General features: G+C 42.0%; 1 protein-coding gene across 12 annotated transcripts in view; it reads right to left on the bottom strand.

Annotated features, from left to right (window-relative positions):
• The window catches only part of NEK7 (NIMA related kinase 7), a 158,071-nt gene that overhangs the window by 43,878 nt on the left and 90,131 nt on the right, over positions 1–24,062 (bottom strand). For all 12 annotated transcript variants that reach the window (XM_039484404.1, XM_039484403.1, XM_039484402.1 and 9 more), the window contains 2 exons: positions 5,230–5,338; positions 2,343–2,450 (listed from right to left, as the gene is read on the bottom strand). In XM_039484404.1, coding sequence (XP_039340338.1) covers positions 2,343–2,450; positions 5,230–5,338 — 217 coding nt within the window. The remainder of the gene's footprint in view (positions 1–2,342; positions 2,451–5,229; positions 5,339–24,062) is intronic.

The raw sequence follows: 24,062 nt of genomic DNA, 5'->3' as shown, positions 1-24,062 counted from the left end.
TAGCAGGGCCTAAGCCATGACAAGTAATATGAAAGAATGCTGCAATATTGTCTGAACTCGCCACTGGCATATTATAGCAGGCAAACAACAATATTTTAAAATAAAATAGTACATTACCTAATCTTGATTTTGCGTTTTTTAAATTATATCCAAAGTCAAGAGAGAGGAAGCCTGGTAAAAAGAAGATGCCTCACTATTTTTGTTTTTTATATGAGGTGACATGGACTCACTTAATCTCAATTTTTCCACTGAGACCCCTGTAATTATTGTTGGTGTTGATATGTGGCAATTTCTGCTTATAGCAAAGACAAGAATCTATAATAAAAAAGAAAAACTGGAATGTGTAGATGAGTGTCCCAAAGGTTTCCTGGATGACAGGGAATTGGCTGATTATACTGCCAAAATTATAGAATGTAAAGTCTGCTTTCTGAAATGAGAGAGTTTATAATACACTTGTTTTGGCTCTTTAAAATCCAGCAATTTACCTAAACCTCCTGAGTTCTTGGATACTATTATGCTGAATAAAAATCTTGTCAAGGGTCTTAAATCCTGGCTAGCCTTGGCTGCTCTCGTGAGGGGTCTTAAGGCTGATGCAGTGCCCTTTGAAGTCAATCGCAAGGGGTCTATTGAATTCAGTGAATAGTGCATTGGGCCATTAATGAGATAAACAAGTTCTTTTTTTGACTTACTCCAGAACATGGACAACAACTAGATAGCCAACTCAGCAATCCTGCAGCATTCTATTGGGTGTCCAAGAACAACCTCTACCTACACAGACAAGAGAAATAATCTGCTTTCTTGGGATTAGGCAGTCATGAGCAGACAGATATTTTTACAGGACAGGTTTAAGTTTTAAAGCAATTCTCAGTTTAGATGGCCAACAACATCTAAGTGGAGATTCCCATTCATTTTGCATGATGCTGTTTAAGATTTGATTAACTGAGACTCTGAAGGATTTTGAACCCCTAATTTATTTAAGATTTTGGATTTGTAACATGCACCCCTCCAAATACAGCTTCAAGCGCGCACGCACACACACACACACACACATCTCTAATTTAACACACCAATATATTTAACTTCCTTTCCCCCCCCAGAGTAAACAGAACCATCCCCTAATACAATCTATCAATTAATTATCCATTCCCACAACAATTTCCCCTTCTAAATATAGATTACTTACTGAGAACTATTCCTCTTTATGATACTTACATTTAGATTTAACAATATGTAGACTATCCCTCAACACTTTAAAAACAGAGACAATCTGTTGGTCCTCTGTGCCTCCCTTGGTATCATTTTCTCGAGAAGTCTATTCCATCTCTTTAGATTTTAAATAATCTCCTCAAATGATACCCAAAAGATGTGAATTCTCTGCAAATGCTTTTGGTATGGTGAATATAACGCCACTCTTTATGAGTGATCCAATTCCCATACAAAAAAGAATTGGGTGTTTTTAGATGTTCTCTTGTACTCTTAGAACAAAAAAAATATTTTCTTCCATACTCTTTTTAAAAGAATGTTTGCTGTTCAAAATTCTAAATCCTGATCTGCCCATCCCATTCTCCCTGGACACTACAAATTGGAGGTCGGGATGCAGGTCATGATGGTAAATAAAAATCCTGTTGTGTCTTCACAGGGATATTAAAATGTATTTAAGAAAGGTAATTCTTTTTTGCTATTTTACATTGTGTTTACAGGCACCAGATTAGGTAATGGAATATCTGTGCCCCATATGCAGCTCTCCCAAATTGGCTAAATACTATGTAACCATGTTTTGTCAAGTGATATTGAATCAGTCTAATTTTGGTATCTAATCCTTTTAAACAGGAAGATGTATTTATTTGGCTTTAAAATGTCATGATATTTGTTTTTGTTCTGTTAGAATATGAGCAAAATCTAATTTAGCAATATCTAACCTATTATATTTCATACCTTCTCAAAGTGCATGTCACCAGCAAATGTTCCACATTCCATTTATAAATTCATTTTGCATACCTGATTACAGTATTTTTTCCACAGCTGATTAAAGGGTCAGTGCAGTCTGTTGAAATTCATTCTTTAGTCTTACTTTTTATTACACCTCTATAAAATGCTCTATTTACAATAGGTACCGACTTGTTCTAAACAGACATCTTTTATTAAGTAGTCCAAGGGCAAAGAAACAGGAAACTGAGTGTGAAACAGATATCATTACAGCTTAATAAGGTTTGACCAAGGGGCGGACAACTTAATTAAAAAAAAAAATAGTTGGGGTAACACAATATAAAGGAATTAAGTTTATATGAATAAAATTATTTTGTTTTATCTTGCAACAAAATCATTTTGCATATTATTCTTACCTAAAGAATGTGCAGCTGTGGTTTTGGAGCTGAAAAATCGTCCAAGTCCAAGGTCTCCAAGCTTTACTACCCCTGTAGCTGTAATGAACACATTAGCTGGCTTTATATCTATGAAGAGAAAAACATTTTGCAATATGTTAGCAATAAAACCTACTGCATCATCTATAATACATGTAATGAGGCTTGTAATTTTGTTAAATGTTAATCAAATCAAATGACAGTACTGTTTAGAAAATCTTTTAAGCATTTAATAAAATGTGAATTTGGGATTTTAAAAATTCTAATTAACTTTTGTGGCTATAACTTAAGTTACTTTTATTGGTTGTGCTTAATTCACTATAGCAACAAAAATTGAGCAACGAAAAACAACAAATAAAACAAGCAACACATAAAACAGTTTTAGCTCTAAAACTACAAAACACGCACATGCTGATAATAGCTACTGTTATACAAACTATTTAAGTCTTAACCCTGACCTTTGGAGACAACAGCAGCATTTTTTAAAAGTACCTGACACTAATCTCCTAAATAAGTTTGACCTGCTTATTTTTAAGTGTCAAGTACCCTCAGCTGTCACTGAGCTCAAGAGCAACAGTTCAACGGTTCAAAAGCAGAACTTTGAAAATCAGGTCAAGTTTAGGTATGAACATAACAATAGGCACTCTTCTTTAAAAAAAATCTTGACCTGCATGTTCTTAGCTTTTGCTGGAAACATGGAAAATGCTAGTATTCAATGAGTTAATGACAACAGCATTAAACTTACTTAAGGTTCCCTATAAGACATGCTTACCATGTGTGAACTTTCATCTCCTCCTTTCCACACACTTACTATCTCAGACTTTTGACCTTTCATACATGCATGTGTAAGAGGATCACCAGAACAGTAATTTGCAGAGGTGGCTGGTAACTAGAGACTGATAGGTCCAAGTGTGATTTGTCTACTGAAGGGTGCATGGGAGGACTTAGGCAGAGGTGGAGTTTTTTTCCCAACCTATGAGTCTCTACAACAGATGGTGATACGGAATTTCAGGCCTATGAGGGATTAATTTCTGATTAACTCAGAGGCAAAGCAGTTCATGCATCACTTGTATCCTGCAGCCACTGAGAAGGAGGACTTCAAAGGACAGAAGCAGTCTAGACCTGTTCCTCCAGGTCTGCATAGGTAAGTGGATGAGGGAGAGGACAATAAAAGGAATTAACAAGGGTAGGAGAGGCTCAGTACCTCACAAGGAGAGCTGGACGCTGCTGGTGCACACTATTAGGCAAGAGGGTTGGAAGCAGTAGCTACAGGAAGATAGATGGGTATGACAGTGGAGGAACATACAGAAGAAGGTATGCATGTGTATAAAGAGAATGGGTGGTAAGAAGAGGTGAATAGGTGGGGAGTCTTGGGAGAGAGAGTGGGAGGGGATAGGAGGGTGAGAGCTAGGATGGAGAGTAGACACCAGCGGGTAGAAGGGGGAGTTGGGGAATCAGAGGTTTCTGGCATCTATAGCTCCATCACTTATTTTGATCACCAGACGTCATTAACAATTTGCCTGAGATAGCCAAATCCATACCATACCAAAGGAAGTCTGTAGCCATACCAACATCCCTGTTACATTACTCCTGGGGGAATTCTGCGCCACTGCGCATGTGTAGAATTCATATCTCCGGCAGATTTTTTTTTCTCTGCAGAAAATATATTCTGCTGGGGAAGCGCTGCAGTTACACCTTTTGCCCATCAGGGGATGCTGTGGTGCCAGAAGAGAGGGCAACTGGCTCCGGGCTGGGGCCACTAGCACAGATAGGGAGGAGTACAGTGGCTGCGTTCCTCACAGCACCCTGCCCGCGGGGCCAGGTGAAGGGGCATGGGACGGGGTGGGGGATGGACAGAGCAGGATGCACGGGGATATTGGGGGGGGGTCACATAGACTGGAGTTCAGAAGGGCTAGTGCGGGGAGGACAGACTAGGGTGGGAGCACAGAAGCTAGTGGGGTGACAGCATTGAGCCAGGGGCTGAATAGGAGGGGGGATGCAGGGCCACATGGGGGCAGGGGGAGGTGGGTGGCTGAGTGGGGGTGCAGAGCCACATGGAGACAGGGGGGAGGAAGGTGCAGGGACAGGGTAGGACAGGTGACTGAATGGGGGTGCAGGGACATGAGGGGGACGGGACACATAGGGACAGGTGCAGATGTGCCTGACTGAATGGGAGAGGCTGGGGTCAGCATGGGGGAGGCTTCCCAACTCCTTAACAATCCCCCCAGCCTCCTAAAGAACCGTGTTTCATACTTTTCCCACCCACACCCAACAGCCCTCCAGGTTCACTCCCAGGCTCCTTCCCAGCAATTACTTCCCTCTGAGCTCCTCCGTTACCCCTGACTCCCCCAAAGACTTTGCACTGCTTCTGAGGGGTGTGTGAAATACATTTCTGGATTGTAGTTTAAATTAATTATTACTCGAAGTTCGGTATTAATATGCCTAGTAAGGAATCTATTTGTCAAAAAAACATTTCCTGAATCTTTTTTGTTGTCTCTATTGCTACAGACATACTTGCTGACAGATATTTTGAAATAAATTACCAAAATACTTGAAACTGGCATGACTATATTATTATGTTTTGACATATAAAATATGCAGAATTTTGCAGAATTTTAAAATATTGTGGGCAGAATTTTTAATTTTTTGGTGCAGAATTCCCCCAGGAGTATCATATATCTTTTAAAAAGAAATCCTTTCTATTTTTAAAGTTACTTATAAAATACTGCAGTAACATACACATTGTGTTAGTTACTTGTCCAAACGGATTCTTTTAATATCTTATTTGGTATAATTTGCATTGAACCTGCCAAGTTCTCTCATATATTTAATACTTGTTAAAGATGCAGTATCTATGATCCTATGTTACCTCTATGCATGACACGACGAGAATGCATATGTTCCAGTGCACTGCACAGCTGAACAAAGTACTTCCAAACTGTCCTTTCAGGAATCAACCTCTTCTGTTTCTTAAAATGCTTTATAAAGAAAACAGAGAAGTATTGAAAACCAATTACACAATTAACTGAGAAAACAGGTAAACTCTTAATTAAAAGCTATTAAGACAGCGCACACTTAATCTGAGCTAAAGTTTCTAGGACTACTGCCAGATATGGAAGTTCAACTTTTCCCTGAAATATTAGCATACAATATACCAGCACAGGACGTGCTGACATTAATCAACAAATACAAACAGTATACTGAATATCAAGCTGTTTAAAATAAATCCACAGTCCTAAGAAAAGTTCATATAATGTTTATTTAACAAAGTTACATTTTTCAGAGGGAAAAAAGCCTCAGTGGAAGGAAATGGAGGTGGAATGTTGTAGTACAGAATCAAACCGCCATATAATGGATAAAGGCCAGCACTAAGGAAAACTTACTAAAGGAATTCTCAAAATAAATAAGTTTCTCACCACCAAAATTAATTTCTATAGGCTTTTATTCTCATGAGCCTAGAACAAAGAAAACAAATAGCAAGGATTCACATTCATAAGCCATCAAAATTATGTAACTCAATTTTAGAAGCCACGAATTATGTAAAATTGGGAACACAGGAACTGAATCTGCCTACGAATTTATAATACGTCAGTCAGTTAATTTGCCTCTCCTGTTCAACTTTTTTCCAGTTAAACAGCTACACTAGGTAAAATTTAACAATGGTCATCTCTTTCAAATACTGTATTCAAGGATGGCAAATAGCTGCCAAGTTCTCCATAACTGCATATTGAGAACCCATAACTGCCAATTCTAGAACATGAAAGTTTGACAATTTTAAACTTTGCTGCCAAAGGTGGGTAGGCTTAAATGAAAACTTCCCCAGAAGTCTGCTCTTTGTCTATCTATACTTGAGAAATAAAACGGTTACTTACCTTTGTAACTGTTGTTCTTCGAGATGTGTTGCTCATATCCATTCCAGTTAGGTGTGTGCGCGCCGCATGCACGTTCGTCGGAAGATTTTTACCCTAGCAACCCCAGTGGGTCGGCTGAGCGCCCCCTGGAGTGGCGCCATAACGGCACCGCATATATACCTCAGCCGACCCACCCGACCCTCAGTTCCTTCTTGCCGGCTACTCCGACAGTGGGGAAGGAGGGTGGGTGTGGAATGGATATGAGCAACACATCTCGAAGAACAACAGTTACAAAGGTAAGTAACCGTTTTTTCTTCTTCGAGTGATTGCTCATATCCATTCCAGTTAGGTGATTCCCAAGCCTTACCTAGGCGGTGGGGTCGGAGTGAGACGTGGCGGAATGCAGGACCGCAGAGCCAAAGGCTGCGTCATCTCTCGACTGTTGGACCAGGGCATAGTGCGAGGCGAAAGTATGAACGGACGACCAGGTCGCCGCTCGGCATATCTCTTGTATCGGTACTTGCGCCAGAAAGGCAGCGGAGGACGCCTGGGCCCTGGTAGAGTGGGCGGTGAGATGGCCCAAGGGGACATTAGCCAAGCTATAAAACAGGTGCGTATGCATTCTGTGAGCCAGGAGGAGATTCGCTGCGACGAGACAGGAAGACTATGAGGATCCCCTGTAGGCATAGGCCTGCGGCAGGCCGAACACGGCTTGAAACCCAGGGAGCCGGGCATATGCTCTGGTCCCGGGTGTGGGTGGGGGCTAATCCCCGAACCCACTAACTATCTAACAATAAACTGATTAAAACTATCAAAAACAAGAAAACCTACAACTAAGATCAACTATGTACAATTTTAGAGAAAAGAACTATGAGGAAGCTAGGGAAGCAGAGGACAGGCAAGCTGCACTCCACTGTTCCAACGACCGACACGGGCGGTAAGAAGGAACTGAGGGTCGGGTGGGTCGGCTGAGGTATATATGCGGTGCCGATATGGCGCCACTCCAGGGGGCGCTCAGCCGACCCACTGGGGTTGCTAGGGTAAAAATCTTCCGATGAACGTGCACGCGGCGCGCACACACCTAACTGGAATGGATATGAGCAATCACTCGAAGAAGAAATATTACATACTTAGTTTGATATAAGGGTAAGCAAATTAGAAAAATCTTTTAAGGGATGCTAACAGTCATACAGTAATCAGATCCTCTACTATTAAAAGCAAAACCTTACAAATTATGTCAATAAAATACATATAGTATCAGCATTACACTTGACAGAAAGGTCATGTACAGATCAGTTATCAGTGCTGTAAGTAAACAGGGATATTTTGTTCAGTGTCTTTACAAAAAAAACCCAGAAGAACTGACTCTGTAGATATGCTGTTGCCTTAGGCCTGGTCTACACTATGAGTTTATCTCTAATTTAGCAGCGTTAAATCGAATTAACCCTGCCTGCACCTGTCCACACAACGAAGCCCTTTATTTCGCTATAAAGGGGTCTTAAAATCGATTTCTGTACTCCTCCTCGACGAGGGGAGTAGCACTGAAATCGACATTAGGATTAGTGTGGCCGCAATTCGACAGTATTAGCCTCCGGGAGCTATCCCACAGTGCACCATTGTGACCGCTCTGGACAGCAACTCTGGACTGAACTCGGATGCACTGGCCAGGTAGACAGGAAAAGCCCCGCGAACTTTTGAATTTTATTTCCTCTTTGCCCAGCGTGGAGTGCTGATCAGCACAGGTGACCATGCAGCCCCAGAATCAAAAAAGAGCTCCAGCATGGACTCAGCACAGTGCTGCGTGAAACTTAAGGAGCTGAGACAAGCGTACCAGAAAGCCAAAGAATCAAATGGACGCTCACGGAGAGAGGGGTGACTGACAACTGTAGCTATCCCACAGTTCCCGCACTCACCGAAAACCATTTGAATTCTGGGCTGAGCTCCCAAAGCCTGAAGGGTCAAAAACATTGTCACGGGTGGTTCAGGGTATATGTCGTCAGTGCCACCCCACCTCCCCCATGAAAGCAAAGGGAAAAAAATCGTTTCTCGCCTTTTTTCAAGGTCACCGTATGTCTACTGGATGCTGCTGGCAGACGCGGTACTGCAGTGCTACACAGCAGCATTCCCTTGCCTTGCCTTGCCTTGCAGACGGCAGATGGTACAGTAGGACTGGTATCCGTCATCATCGTCCTGTGGGTGTTCCTGGCTGGCCTCGGGGAGGTCGGCCAGGAGCGCCTGGGCAAAAATGGGAATGACTCCAGGTCATTCTCTCCTTTAAGTTTTGTCTAATGGAGATTCAGTCCTGCCTGGAATATCATGGCAGCTGGAGGCTTCTGCCTCAGGCTGCTCTCCCCAGTCAGCAGCACCGCGTGGTCGCACCTACCTCTTGCTACCAGGGCTCACAATCAGATACTTAGACCTCTACATTATGCTGCAAATAAAAAAATTAAGCTGCCGTTTAGAACTGTCCCCCAACATACATATCCTGGGACATTTTGTATTTTACTAGTGTCAACCAAAGGCCCACACACAAATGGAGATTCAGTACTGCCCGTGCTTCTATCCTAGTGCTTGTCACAGATTCCCATTTTCAGCTATAGGCTGAGTAAGTGCAGAATGGTGGTTCACTCTACTTCGCTGTAAGCCAACCACCCTCCCCCACCCCCTTTGATCTCTGCTTGCAGAGGCAATAGACAGTGTTGTTTCTTATTCCTGCATTCTTTATTACTTCATCACACAAATGGGGGGATAACTGCCACGGTAGCCCAGGAGGGATGGGGGAGGAGGGGAGCAAGGGGTGGGGTTGTTGCAGGGGCACCCCCTAGAATGGCAGGCAGCTCATCATTTCTGCGGGATGTCTGGGGCTCTGACCCAGAGCGGCCGTTTGCCTCTCTGGTTCTTTAGTAGGCTTACCTGATATTCTAGGCAGGACTGACTCTCCATTAGACAAAACTTAAAGAAGGGAATGACCTGGGGAGTCATTCCCATTTTTGTCCAGGCGCCCCTGACCGACCTCACCGAGGCCGGCCAGGAGTACCCATGACAGCAGCAGACGGTAAAGTATGACTGGTAACCATCTTTTCAACTTGCAAAGCAGCAGACGGTACAGTAGAGCTGTTAACCATCTTTGCTAACTTGCAAAAGGCAAGGGGATGCTACCGTGTAGCGCTGCAGTACCGCATCTGTCAGCGGCATCCAGTAGACATACGGTGACAGTGAAAAAAGGCTGAACGAGCTCCATGGTTGCCGTGCTATGGCGTCTGTCCGGGCAATCCAGGGAAAAGGGCGTGAAATGCTTGTCTGCCGTTGCTTTCACAGAGGGAGGATTGACCAACGACATTTACCCATAACCACCTGCGACAAATTTTTGGCCCCATCAGGCATTGAGATCTCAACCCAGAATTCCAATAGGTGGGGGAGACTGCGGGAACTATGGGATAGCTACCCACAGTGCAATGCTCCAGAAGTCGACGCTAGCCTCGGTACGTGGATGCACGCTGCCGAATTAATGTGCTTAGTGTGGCCGTGTGCCCTCGACTTTATACAATCTGTTTCCAAAAATCGATTTCTGTAAAATCAGAATAATCCCGTAGTGTAGACATACCCTTAGGAGGCAGTCTAACATGAGAGAGCCTGGTATTATTAAAATATCAATAGCAAAATATACTGGAAATACAGTAGATCATAAAATTTCACCAAAAATAGTAAGTTTAGTTCAAGACTATTTCAACATAAGTTTTTATTTAAATGAACCAATGCTTTTAAATCAGTTCTTTAACTATAACTTTCCCTCAGATTTGGATTCAATCCAAACAAATGCTGTGTATCTGTTCTCCCCAGAGCTGAATTTGCATATCAGAGGATTGTTTGATGTCAACAGGAAGATGGAGACCAGGTTTCTTTTCATTTATAAACAAATACACAATACTATGCAAGTATACACACATGAAAGCATACTGCCTTGATTCAAAATAAATTCTGAAAATTATCATAATTATAACTATGTACAATAAAAAAAATCTTCAAAATGTTCTTAAATAAACAAAACTTTAAGTACAAGAAAGGATGAAAAATTCACAAAAGTATGCAGATTTTTTTGCATCTTATCCATAAAAAAACCTTTAAAAGTATAATTCACAATGTTTGTAAAAAAATAATTTTCTTTTAACATTTCATTCATTTGCCAGCTACACCGTTGTAGCACACTGTACACAAAATTCTACAGAAACAGCTTCAGAATTCCAGTGATTCAAGTATTCCAGTCATTCATATAAATATGTGAAAGTGAATTGCTTTTGGGGTATTCCGACCTAACTAAAGTATGTTACTTTTGCGTGACATTAACATATTCCTTTCTGAGGTCATCACTAATATTAAGTTGTTATAAATGTGAACTTTGATTTATTACTCATGTGAAAAGGATGGCATAAACAAATCTATCCGTTCTTTAACTAAGCATTCTATTCAATAAAGGAACAAAATGTTATTTTCACTTGCTTACACTTGAAAATAGTTCAAGTCTTTTAAAATAAATCTTCATAATATTATTTTGAGAGGTTATCACCTTTTTTTTTTTTCTGGCGTATTCTTAATGTTTCCTTGGTCTGCTGTGCACCAAGAAACAAAACAATGACTGAAAGCTTGGGATATTAAAACAAACTGATTTCACAAAGACACCGATTTCCAAAAAATAGCCTGCTTTTAGGGAACAGCTTTAGAAAGAGCTTTGGTTTCTGGGGAGAGGAAAACACAAAACCAAAATGAAAAACTTTTGCTCACAGCTTTACCTTTCCACGGGTCTATTTTGTGTTGATAAAACACACGATCCACTTTGTTATGTGTATCTTACACTGTATGGCATCTTTTTCAGCATATTTAAGGAAAAAGAGGCACAATAACCCTGTTTTAACGTTTGGTGTTCCTTCTAGCCCTTCTTCCTTTTTCGTTCTTAAACATTCTATAATGTGAAAATGCAATTGTTCTGATGGTGGCACTGTTGGCCATCTCCTACAGAAATGCCAAAGTACAAAGGACATGGACACAAGAAAAATACCTCAGCATTGATCTCAGCTAGTTATTCTGTGTAAAAGTTGGACAGAAGTGTGGATTGAGCAAGAAAAAAATCACTTATGATTGTACTGCAGGACTGGACTCTGTTGCAAACCAGAGAGTTTTCAGATAGCCCGATATCAGAGTAACTGGGTAGCTCAAAGTGACATGCTGTATAGTCACTGAATCCAAGCAGCACTTATTAGGGGTACAGAGTGGCCACTTGGAGGGCATAACTGGTAGGCGAGTGGCAGTGAAGTGTTCTCAGGATGTCTCCTTGTGCCCACCCCCAGTTTTTTTGCAATCATCTCACACCACCACCACTTCCTCCTCAAAAATTGAAGAGAATTTACTGCTCCAAAACATCAACAACTAAGAGTTGAGGTTGACTGTGAATGCCTTGTATCCCTACAGAATGTTAGTTTGAAAAGAAGATCAAACAAATAAATGCACTTATACTTAAATCTCTGAAAGGCAGGAAACAGCAAATTAAGGTACAAAACCAGCCCTGCTTCACAACCTTAACTCTGCCCTTTTCGAATGATGCCTCAACCCATCCCTGACAGACACTGTAGCACTGTCTCCTTTCAGATGATATGGAACAATAGTACAATAGGAGAAACTGTCAGACCATGTCCTCACTAAGGCAAATTTGAACACCAGGTTGCTATGCCTGGCCTATCCTCAACCGTTGCACATATTCTGCACAAATCACCCCAAAGTTGTTAGATGTTACCATCCCTTGACCTTTGTCCTAAGGATTTCCTCTGCATTATTACCTGTAATGCATGGTATGCTATCAGACTGTTGCAACCATTTGGGGATTTGCCTCTATAATTTAAGAATTCTGTATGAGATTATGAACTCTCTGTATGTTTACCAAGCTGAAAAATCCATTTTGCACATGAGGCTAGTTGTCCTTCCAACTCTAGGCTGGAATTAAATTCTAACAGGGGTAGGCACAAAGCAAGGTCTAACACCAGTGAGTAATTTAAGTTAAATGCAAGACCAGTAAAATGTAATAGTGGCTAACAACAGACTGGCTCCCAACCAGAACTGGTTGATCACAGGAAAAGTCACCTGGGCTACACAGTCACATGTTAGTACTCTGTGATGATCTGATTGAGGGACTGGAAGGTTATAAAAAGTGCAAAAGCTACTCTATTGACTCTGTTCTTTGGGATCATTTTTCTCCAGGTCAAGAAGAGGGCAAAGCACCCCAGCATGTAGGGGGCCTGATGAGGCAGGGTACCCTGCCTACCTTCCTGAACACAAATGGTTCCCCAAAGTAATGGTGAGCTAGGGAGGGACTAAGGCATTGTGTTCAGGGTGTTTGTGGTATTTTAAATGATGTCTACTCTCTTGTGTGGCATGTAAGTAAAAGAGCGATGATGTCAGAATCTGTGCAAAGTATGTGTATGTGTTGTATGCTTCACAACTTGCTATAGGTCTCCCAAGAGAGTTAGAACAGTAAACCACCAGGCTCACAACTGGAGTTCTGGGTGAGGGCATGTTTAAGCAAACAGGGAAGTCTGAGAGGTCAACACTGAATACAGGCTAGGCCTCAGGAAGGGATGACAGACAGAGGGTCTGTGCCCAGTGACTGTGTTGCAGGACCTAAAAACTGGGATAATGGCTGTGCTCCACTCAGGAGACTTAAGCACCTGGGGACCCACCGGCTGGGTTCCCTCAAAGCGTCTAGTCAAGTAAGGGCCCAAGAGGGAACACTTGACTGGGACCTCAAATCCCCATAGCAATAATAGAGCATGCTCCTCTACTTGCACAACTGACGTAACTCAGCACAGAAATGAGGAATTCATGATCCTTTTGGCTGCAAATGCACCTCTTCTCATATCACAGCGCGAGTTATGGCAATTGGTTGCAAGTAATCCTTGTAACAGGCACAGTGAAGGGCAGCTGGAGTATATGCAGATGAATGAGAATTCTGTGGGACAACACAGCATATAAAGTGGCATCATTTAGTCATTCCTCATGTCTGCTTATTATAGGACAGCCTAGCTGAAACACACTTACAGTATATCTCCTGTGGCTCTAGCCAGCCCCAGGGGCAGAGTTAAGGTTGTTGTGCAGGCCTGATGTGTACCATAATAATCTCCTGGTTTTCAGACATTTAAGTATAAATGCATTTGATATTCTGTACAGGTTGGAGGTCATCCCAACTTGGCGTTAATTAAGTTCTAGGGCAGTGAATAATAATATTGACTGGTGGGGTTTGAAATGGCTTACAAAGCCCTTCAGAGCAAGTGATAAGTGGCATTCAGCCACTCCAGTCTGACAGTAATTCCATGACTGCTGGATATAGACATGCCCACCTCACAGAAACCCTCACCGCCATCAGCTGTGTCACCTGCAAGCTTTATTAATTGATTTTTGTTTCCTTTAAGGCCATTGATAAAATACTAAATATTACTAGACCAAGAACTGACCCTTGCACGGCTCCATTTGAAACCTTCCACTCACTGAAGATTCCCTTTAACAATTATGTTTTGTGATGTTAGTTAGCCAGTTGTTACGTTTTAAGGAATGTGGCGGACTATGCATTACCTGAAGTCTTTAAAATGAGACCGATTTCTTTCTGAATAAAACATGCCTTAGTTTAACCACAATTTATTGGGCTCAGTGAAGGAGTCACTGGATGAAATTCTCTGACTATGTAAGACTGTCCCTTCTAACTTTAATATTTATGAATCTATAAAAAAGGAAAATGAGATTTGTGACACTGTTCCTGCTGCCTTCTTCCTCCCTCCCTTCCAATTATCTCTGGAGTCCCTGCAATAAGGTTTTGAACTGAAACTGCTCTTAGTTTGGCCTTCTCCTAGCTAAGTCTAAGGACCTCTTCTCTGTACTCACCCTTCTTGATCTACCTACCACTTTTGACATGGTCACTCCGAGCTTCTCCCTCCCCTTCTGCACCATTATCTCCTTCTTGGGTTTTCTTGACCCTTAGACTCCCCTAGTACACCTCGACCTGTTCCTATTTTGGGAGAGTGCCTCTGGGCTCTGCCCTTGAACCTCTTCTCTCCCCACGCTTTATTCCTAAAGGGACAGAGGATCCAGCTGGACTTTTTGCAGGACTGAAAGATGCAAATTGCTCTGGGCAAAAACTCCTGTCCAGAACACAAACTTCTGAGTAACTGACTTCATAATCCAGCCTTCCTTCTTTCTGTAGCCCCAACTCCAGCTTCACAAATTTCTGAAACAGTCATAGGGGCCTGTGTAGCACCAATAACCACGCTGTGGCAGCAGGCGCCCCCTGCTGAAGAGTTGCCAGACTTGACTGTTCCCTCCGTTACTGGAAAACACCAAGCAGAGCTACAGGTGGTTCTGGGATAAAGACCCTAGTACCACCATTCTCCATTTTCCTATACAGAGTGGTAGGGAGCAGACCCAGGGAGAACTAAAGGAAGGATTTAAAAATGGTGGGATGAAATACTGATGAGCAAAGGAAATCTTAGTAACGTGTTTTCTATAGAAAAGAGTAAACATGATGTGGGCAACAGGGAGGAAAAGAGGAGATTGCAGGAGTCAAGACAGGAGATAAAGGGCTGTGTGGCCAAAAAGGAAAAGTAAGATTTGAGAAGTGTTTTGGAAGAAGAATTGGCACGATTTGGGCACTATTTTTAGTGTGCAGGGCATGGGAGAGGGAGTGATCAGAGATTAATTCTTATGTTATAGACCTGGGTGTCAAGATCAGAGTCACACTTTGCCTGCAGATGCTCCATTGTTTGTTTTCTGTATTTTTAAAAATTATTTTATTATCGTATTATCGTATTACCATGTACCACATTCTAATTTTGATATCATTTTATCAAATAGGTAGCATTCTAACAGATTTGCCTGGGTCTCATCAGTTCTGGAATTCAAATTGCCTACCATTGGCACTGGAATCACAGTTTTTCTGACCAACATCCGTGGATTTCCTATCCAAAACAAAAACCAGAATTTTCATCCAAAGCTAAAGTCACTTCTCCTAGCTGCATGGATCTCAGCAGTATTTGCTAAACAATAACAACAACAAAAAAGTTGCTCATATTGTAGTCCAACATTTAAAGAGTCTCAACTGACCTAATATTACAACTAATACAACAAAAGAGAATCTTCTGCATATACTGTACACCTGAGAATAGCAGCTCTTGCTATCTAGCTAATAAATTGAACATATACAACAGAAACAGCTACTTTATTATACATGATTTAACAATTAAGTATCTATTAATTTTCTTTCATTATTTATATTTCATTCATTTTTACGGCATCTAAAGCTAACTTTTTATACAGGTATTTCCATAATAAAATTAAATCAATAATATTACATTATATATTTCTTTGTACTTTACAAACACCTTTTACTGATATTTTGTATACTCAGTTACTGTAATGCAGCACGTTTTCCCCCCAAGTCCAGGAGACAGCACCTCTGATATGAAATACTTCGCTCCTACAGGAACTTAATACATATCAAGAAAACTTACAATAATAAATTATTTAACTATAAAAAAAAAAGTACGTGGAACTGTCAATTGCGGAATGGAAAATAATTACAAATAATTACAAAAACCAGAATTTCTTAGTATCACTGAAAATAATATATTAGACGAATACAATGCATGCAATAGCATCTCCGGAAAGAGCACGGTTTAATGCAGATGATCTGGTAAACTGAAATAAAATATGATCTCCTTTCATAGATACACATCCCAAATGAAACACATTAGGCCACCCTTAATGTTCATAAAAATCCTTATGAGAGATAGGGAATTATTTAAAATGCTTTGATGTTTTCCACTTTTTAACATATACAGATTCTTCTATATGCATAGTGTATAAAAATACTTCAGTAAAAGGAAAAAGTTTATGCCCCTTTTTTCTTGTATTTGGCACTAACTCAAATGCTACTGACTCATCATTCTTCATTACCTTCAAAAGTCTATATAATTTATGAGGGTTGCTCCATTTCCTTTTTTCCAAAACCTTGAGACAGACACACACTAGTTTTCTGAATTTAACTATGATTCCTGAAAAAGTTTCTGACTGACGCTCATTTTAGTAAGCTTTTCCAACAGGACTAATCACTTTTGCAGTATCAATCTCATTTACTATCTTTCCCTGCAGATCAGTCCGTCCATAGTCACTCAGCTCCACTGATGCTTTAAATCACTCCTGAAAGCAAAAACTTGTTATGTTAGAGATGGATATCATCTACTGAAAATAGAAAGTGTCATCTTAGAGCCAAGAAGGTGAAATTTCCAAGCACTGTATCATTTTAGTTCTCTCTGCAGATAGACTCAGCTGAGCCAAGGCTCCTTAAAATATATACCAGTATGTCCAAGTTCAACAGTTCTTGTTTACATACAACTTTTCTTTCCAATAAATCCCCTTGAGGAAATTGGTACATCATCAACTGGAAGGAAAGTTCTTGTTATAAATTACTATATGATTCTTAATAAAATCAGTGGCAAAGTACAGTAAATACAGCAGGCTCCCATCCTAACCCTATAATATTTAGCTTAATAAAAAACTCAAGAAACCCTCCTTCCCCATTCTCAAAGTGTTTAGTTATACAGCCTAGAATTACTACTGACACTGAAGTTTTTTCACTTCACTAAGGGTAGATCTATACTTACCTGCCGGGTCGACAAGTAGCGTTTGACTTCTCGGAGTTCGAACTATCGCGTCTAATCTAGACGCAATAGTTCGAACTCCGAATGCGCTCCCGTTGACTCTGGAACTCCACCACCGTGAACGGCAGTGGCGGAGTTGATGGGGGAGCCGCGGACTTCGATCCCGCGGCGTCTGGACAGGTAAGAAGTTCGAACTAAGGTAGTTCGCGTAGCTGAAGTCGCGTACCTTAGTTCGACCCCCCCCCCTTAGCATAGACCAGGCCTGAGTGATAAACAGTATAGAAGAGCTAGTAGTAATTCTGCTCAAATTATTTTGCGTAGAGAATTTTGAACATGGAAAGCACTAAGAACTATTTTCCCCACCCATTAAAGATGATATTCAGGAAGCAAATTAAAATTCTAGGATCTGGGGGCAGTGATGGGGACAGATGCCCCCAACAGGTTCTGACAAAATTAAGTTTCACTCCAAACAGTTTCTAACATTTCTAGATATAAAAATGACTTTCTAAAGATGACTGAAACAGCTGGCCTTTTTTAGTCTGAAAACAGGCAAGTTTAAACAATAATTCTAAGAGTTATGCATTGCCACACCCACATATCTGGGCTATTGACACTAAACTATTTAAATACTGATTATTTTAGCAGAAATATGTATGATTATTCATGGTTACTGGATGCAGTGGTGGACATAGGTGATGGCAGATTCCTCCTCTCTCCACAAAGACACAGCCAAGGCTACAGGGCAAATCTACGCCCTTCTCCTCAGCATGCAGACACACCTTTAACAGAGTAAGCTGCTATTCCTGACCTTGCTCCAGTTAGCAGCCCCAAGAATGAAGAAGCATTCAGAAGCCTCTCCTGCTTCCAGATTACACAACGGTGGGAGGTGAAGGGCTCAATGGAACGCAGCCTGCTGCAGCTGCATTATCCAGCTACAGTTGGCCCAGGGCCTCCCACCTACCACCCCCCATTTTCACTGACTGATAGATATGGGTATGTCTCCACTGCAATGCAAGACCAGCATTAGTAGAACTCAAGTTAGCAGACCCTGGGTTTATTAACCTAGGGCTTGAGCATGCATGCACATTCATTTATAACCCCAGCTTAGGAATTGTTGAACCCTGGGTCTCAACATGGGACTCCAGAGTCTAAAGTGCATTATGTGAGCCCAGATCCAACCACTCATATCCCGACTTTCTAGCGCCCTTCCAAAATTTGAGCTATCTAGCCCTTTGTGGTGTAGTGGGGGAAAACTTGACTGTCCACCAAATTTGACTGTCCAGAGGACAAAGGAAGTTGGCTTGTGTGATTGTGGAATACTTTTGGTGGACTCCCAGTGCACAAGTCCAGTGGGGATGCATCTACACGGAAAAGCAATAGGACTTGAACTGTGGGTAAGGTTACTACATGGCTGGTATTTCACTGGTCTGGCTTTTGCTTTTTTTTAAGTAGATTTGCCAGTTGCCAGAAAAATAATTCAGTATGCCGGGGTTTTGTTTTTTTTAACATGGATCTAAAGATCTGCATTATTAACACCAGAAATAAATTCAATGGATTTTCTTTATGATAAAATTCCAAAATGTTCACATTCAAGTATATAGTTAAAATAAAAAGAATCAATGTAATTTGGGAAAAAATAATCTCAAGGAAGAGGGATATTAAAAAATGCAGCTTTAAGAAACACGACCAAAGAAAAAAAATTATGTAATCAATCGTATCTATATGTGTTACCTCTCTAGATGTTATACGTGGCTGTTGAAGGTGGCGGGCTGTGGAATTGCCTTGAGGTGGGGGGGGTAGCAGTGGTGTGGGGGGGGGTTGCATTTCAAGGGTGGTAACCCTAACATAGGTCCTGCTTTGACTCAGGCTCAGTCCCTCCACCCTGTGGGATCCTGGGTCCAAGCACCGAGTTGGCGTGATTTGTGTATACATAGAAGGGGGGTTAGGCTTGAGTCTGAGTTTGAACCCTGGGCTGCAGTGTAGACTCACCCTGTGACCCATTCATACTAAGATACTAAAACATTATGAGCTTGTCTCAACTTTCAGTTTTACTAGTTTTGGCCTACTTCCATTTTACCATTTTACCAGGGCTGTCAAACACCCAGCTGGATTGATGTATTTACATGGTCCACATGACAGATTCCATCCTGCACAATACAAACTTTCATTTAAAAAGTGTTTCTATCCCTGATGGTTGAAAAACATAATCTATCAAATGTAACTCAATGCAGAGCTAATCTTCACAAGTCTGCAGACAACCTGAAACAATGACTCAGAAGTGTGAACTCCTTTGACCTGTATTAATCTCAGTGATGTTGCTCTAAAACCCAATGAGGACACTTCAATGCAAATATTAAATATTGAATTGCTGCTCATTGTAGAGAATGGCATGCAAAAAGTGGTGAGAGCAAAACCCATTGGGGAAGGGAAGAGAGAATTGCTACAGGGAAGGGAAAAGAGACAAGGACAGGGAAGAGGAACAAAGCTAGAGATGGGAGAGAAACAAGGGACAAAAACAGAGATGGTCCTAACAGTGATGGTTAGAGATATTTTCCCAATGAGTTACTCCACTAGGATATGGAATAATAAACAATGGTAATAACCAAAAGTGTGTTGTCTTCATAAAAAGTCAGACACAATTCACAGCATGAAGAATTGCCTCTGACTCACCCTGGCCCAACACTAAATGAGGGAAATGATATTCTATGGTCGGAGTACTGTCTGGCAGCACCATCTCCCTGAGCAGACTCCACTTCCCAGTTAATCTGAATGGTTCAAATGTGACTCTGTAGGCGGAGGATACACAGAGTGAAGGACTGATGGGGGAACAGGAGAGAGGAGCAAGAGATTAAGGTGAAGACGAATGAGAGAACACTGGAGGGGACAGAGATACAATGGGGAATTAATAAGGAGGGAATGTGACAGAATATGGGAAAAGAAGAAAAATTATTAAAAACACAATATGGGATAAAGAGGGAACTAATAGTATAGGAAAAACTACACTAAGGGAGAAGATGATGTAAAAGATGGAGGAAAAAAGTGAGTAAGTTATATTGTAAAAGGAAACAAATGTTGAGTGAAGAACTGAAGCAAAGCAAACGTAGCAAGTTAAGGTTTGCAGTTTTGATGTACATGTGTGGGTCTCAGGATTTTACAGTGACAAGATAGATGAGGTAATATCATATATTGGACCAACTTTACTGGCAAGAGAGAGACAAGGTTTTGAATTTATGCAGTGCTCATCTTCAGGTGCGGGAAAAGTACTCAGGGAGTCACAGCTAAATACAAGGTGGAACACAACGTAAAGCACTGTGAGCATTGGAGAGAGTTTGAAAAAAATCGTCCATGCCAAAAATGGGACAAATGTCACAAATCTTAAAAACAACAAACCGTAAACTAAAAAAAAAAAAAATTGGTTTGGGTCAACCAAAACATTTTGTTTCAGTAATTTCCAAAGTGTTTCTTTTCAGTTTCAACATTTTCTTTAAAAAAATTTCTATAGATTAACTTAAATTTCAAAGTCAGAAGTCATTTCAAACTGAAAAACTTGAATTTTTAATTTCTGAAATGTCAAAAATAGGATTCTTCAACAATTCTGAAACTTTTTCAAAGAGGAAAATTAGTCAAAACAGACCTTTACCCAAAAAAAGCTTGAGTTCTGACAAATCAGCATTTTTTCCAATGGAAAAATATTTTGTCAAAAAATTCCTAACCATCTCTCTAGCAGTGACTTCTTTGTTAATATGACCTTGCCATCCTTTTATCCCACAATATCAGTTTAAAATGTGCAGTAATAAAGAGGTGGACCTTGCAGTGCTCTTCTGGCCTTAGTGCCTGGACCCACCTCCCCTGTGTTGCCCAAACTTAAAGAGAGACAGAGAGAATGTCTACACTGTAATGTAATCCTAGGCTTAATGGGACTTGAGTCAGCTGACCCATGTTTGGGAACTTTGGGCTTGAGCATCTACACCAGGGGCGGGCAAACTTTTTGGCCTGAGGGCCGCATCGGGTTTCAGAAATTGTATGGAGGGCCGGTTAGGGGAGGCTGTGCCTTCCCAAACAGCCAGGCATGGCCCGGCCTCCACCCCCTATCCGACCCCCCCTGCTTCTCGCCCTCTGATGGGCCCCCTCAGGACTCTTGCCCACCCAACAACCTCTTCTCCCTGATTGCCCCAGACTCCCCGCCCCAACTGCTCCCCACCGTCCTATCCAAACCCCCCTCTCCTTCCTGACTGCCCCGGGGACCCCTGCCCCATCCAACCACCCTTTCTCCCTGATCGCCCCCAAAACCGCCACCCCCATTCAACCCCCCTGTTCCCCGCCCTCTGACCGCCCCCAACCCTGACCACCCCCTGAACTCCCCTGCCCTCTATCCAAACCCCATCCCCCACTCCCTTACCGCACTGCCTGCAGCACCGGTGGCTGGCAGCATGGCTGCGCCAGGACAAGCAGCGGCACCACCCAGCTGGAGCCAGCCACGCACCGTGCAGCAGAACGCACTGGGTCAGGCCGGGGTCTGCAGCTGCACTACCCCAGGAGCTCACAGCCCCACTGACCAGAGCATTGCGCCAGCAGCGCAGTGAGCTGAGGCGGCGGGGGAGGGGGGGCATGAGGGGTCAGCAGGGGAGGGGCCAGGGGTTAGCTCCCAGGCCAGGATCTCAGGGGCCAGGCAGAACGGTCTCACGGGCTGGACGTGGCCCGTGGGCCGTAGTTTGCCCACCTCTGATCTACATTGTATTGTAACCCTAGGTTAAGAATTTTCAGACCTGTGCGCAAACCTAAGGCTCTGGGGTCCACACTGCAGTGCATAGAACCAAGTCAAAGTAACCATATCCCAGAGTCCCTAGCGCCCCATCCATTGAAATGTGACCACTCTAGCCAATGGTGCACTGTGGGAAAAATTTACTGCCCAACCTGCATGTTATCAGGAAGCAGCTCTCTTTGCAAAAGGCTCGATCAGTTTGCTCTTCATTGCAAACCCAGGAGGCTCTCTGACAGTGTGCCAGAACATTAACCCAGAACAGAATGGGTTAATGCTGACCTGAGCTGCTGTCGTTTGCCACGGGAGGGGCAACTTTTGTTTTCAATAGAGTAGATTGTAGATTGTTGGGATATAGAGGACTAAAGAAGATGTCCAAAAGAATTGTGCAATACTTCTGGATGACTCCCATGACCTGAGTCAAGTGGGACTGTGGCCACACTGCAAATCAACAGGTGCAGGACTCAATCTCGGTCCCTACAATCCTGCACCATTCTGGAACCTGGGTCTGAGCCCTGAGTTGGCCCAATTGTAGTGTAGACACAAAGAAGATTAGCCTTGAACCCGAGTTTGAATCCTGGACTTACTGGGTTATAGGCTTACATACCCAGTATGTCTACACTGTAATGTAAGCCTAGTGTTTGAGCTCAGGCTCACACCTAACTCCCCTTCCTTCCACACACAAACCATGCCAACCCAGGGTCCCAGGAACCACATGAGTGGAGGTCTGAGCCTGAGTCAAGCCGGGACCCACAGTTCAATCCCTATTGCTTTGCAGTGTAGATGCAGCCTCACTGGACTTGTGCTTTTAGAGTTGATCAAAAGTATTCCACAAACCCATGAGACAACTTCCTTTGTCCTATGGACAGTCAAGTTTGGCGGACAGTCAAAATTTCCCATACTGCACCACAAAGGGCTAGATAGGTCACATTTTGAGAAGGCACTAGGAAGTCTGGGATATGAGTTGTTGGACTTGGGCCCGCATAATGCAATGTAGACTCTGGAGTCCCAAGACTGGACCCAGGGTTCAACAATTCTTAACCTGTGGTTATAAATGAGTATAGACGCTCAACCCCTAGGTTAACAAACCCAGGATCTTGCTAACTTGAGTTCTACTGACCCTGGGCTTACGTTGTACTGGAGACATACCCAGAAAGAGTGGTAGCAGTAAAGAGGAGTGAACTGCCATTAGATTTCCCTGTCCAATAATGGCGCATGAGCGCAAGGGGATAAATGGCCAGCACATTAAGACCCTTTTCCCGAGACAAAGGTTTACTTCCTTGGACTGCAATGGAAGTGAGTGCCCCAGCCAGTTACCTTCCCCAATCCCAGAGAAGCTTCCAAACTAGTATAAGCACAAGGCAGCCTAGGTTTTGAAGAGACTTCTTTAAGAGTGTGCAAAGAAAGTCAGCAGAGCATAAGGAACTCAAGTCATCTGGGACCCAAAACAGCTTGGAAACAAGCCAACTCAGTGTACAAGCAGAAATAAGAAAAAATATCCATTTTAGAAAAATACTTTCTATGAAAATGAAAGAGAGAGAGCATTATTTTTCTATTATAAAAGGGAAAAGTAACACACAAAAGGATATTACCAGTAGCTTAAAAAATCTTTAATGTCAAAAATTGGCTTGTGTGGTTCATAGCCCCATGTTTTCCATTCATAAAAATACTTAATAAAAATATATTAAGTTTTGTTCTGTAATTAATATAGCCTATGGTACAGTCTCCTAATAGTATTTGCCTCCTGAAAATACTGTTTAAAAAGAACTGGACAGCTTTTAAAAACTAAACACAAAAAGCTCACAGTAAAAAGTGACATACGTTATACATAAAAAAAAACCTCTCTCTACATTAAGACAGACTGTACAAAAGCATGCTACGTTTTGAAGTGTTTGACATTTCTCATAGACATCATTTGAGGTTGGTGCCCAATCACTTTGAACTAGAAAACATGGGCAGTATAGTTTACCATAATCCAAAGACTTAGGACGGTTGGCATGGCTTGTAAATTTATCAGGTCAGAAAAGACGCCAGCAAAAATCACAGTAATTTTAGCTTCAAATTTAAAAATGGAGAAAATCTGAGGTCTTGGAGATAATTATGAATTGAGAATATTCTGGAATATCCCTCAGGGGAGGGATAGCTCAGTGGTTTGAGCATTGGCCTGCTAAACCCAGGGTTGAGTATTCAATCCTTGAGGGGGCCATTTAGGGATCTGGGGCAAAAATCTGTCTGGGGATTGGTCCTGCTTTGAGCAGGGGGTTGGACTAGATGACCTTCTGAGGTCCCTTCCAACCCTGATATTCTATGAAGTTGAACTATATTCTAAGGCTCTTAGACATCTAATGATACTAAACAAAGAACTGTAAATATTATCACTAAAGGAAATTCTTCATACCCT

Source organism: Mauremys reevesii, linkage group 8 (assembly GCF_016161935.1).
Source record: "Mauremys reevesii isolate NIE-2019 linkage group 8, ASM1616193v1, whole genome shotgun sequence".
Taxonomy (NCBI): Eukaryota; Metazoa; Chordata; order Testudines; family Geoemydidae; genus Mauremys; species Mauremys reevesii.
The sequence above is the reverse complement of the archived record's forward strand: the minus strand, read 5'-3'. Positions and strand labels throughout refer to the sequence as shown.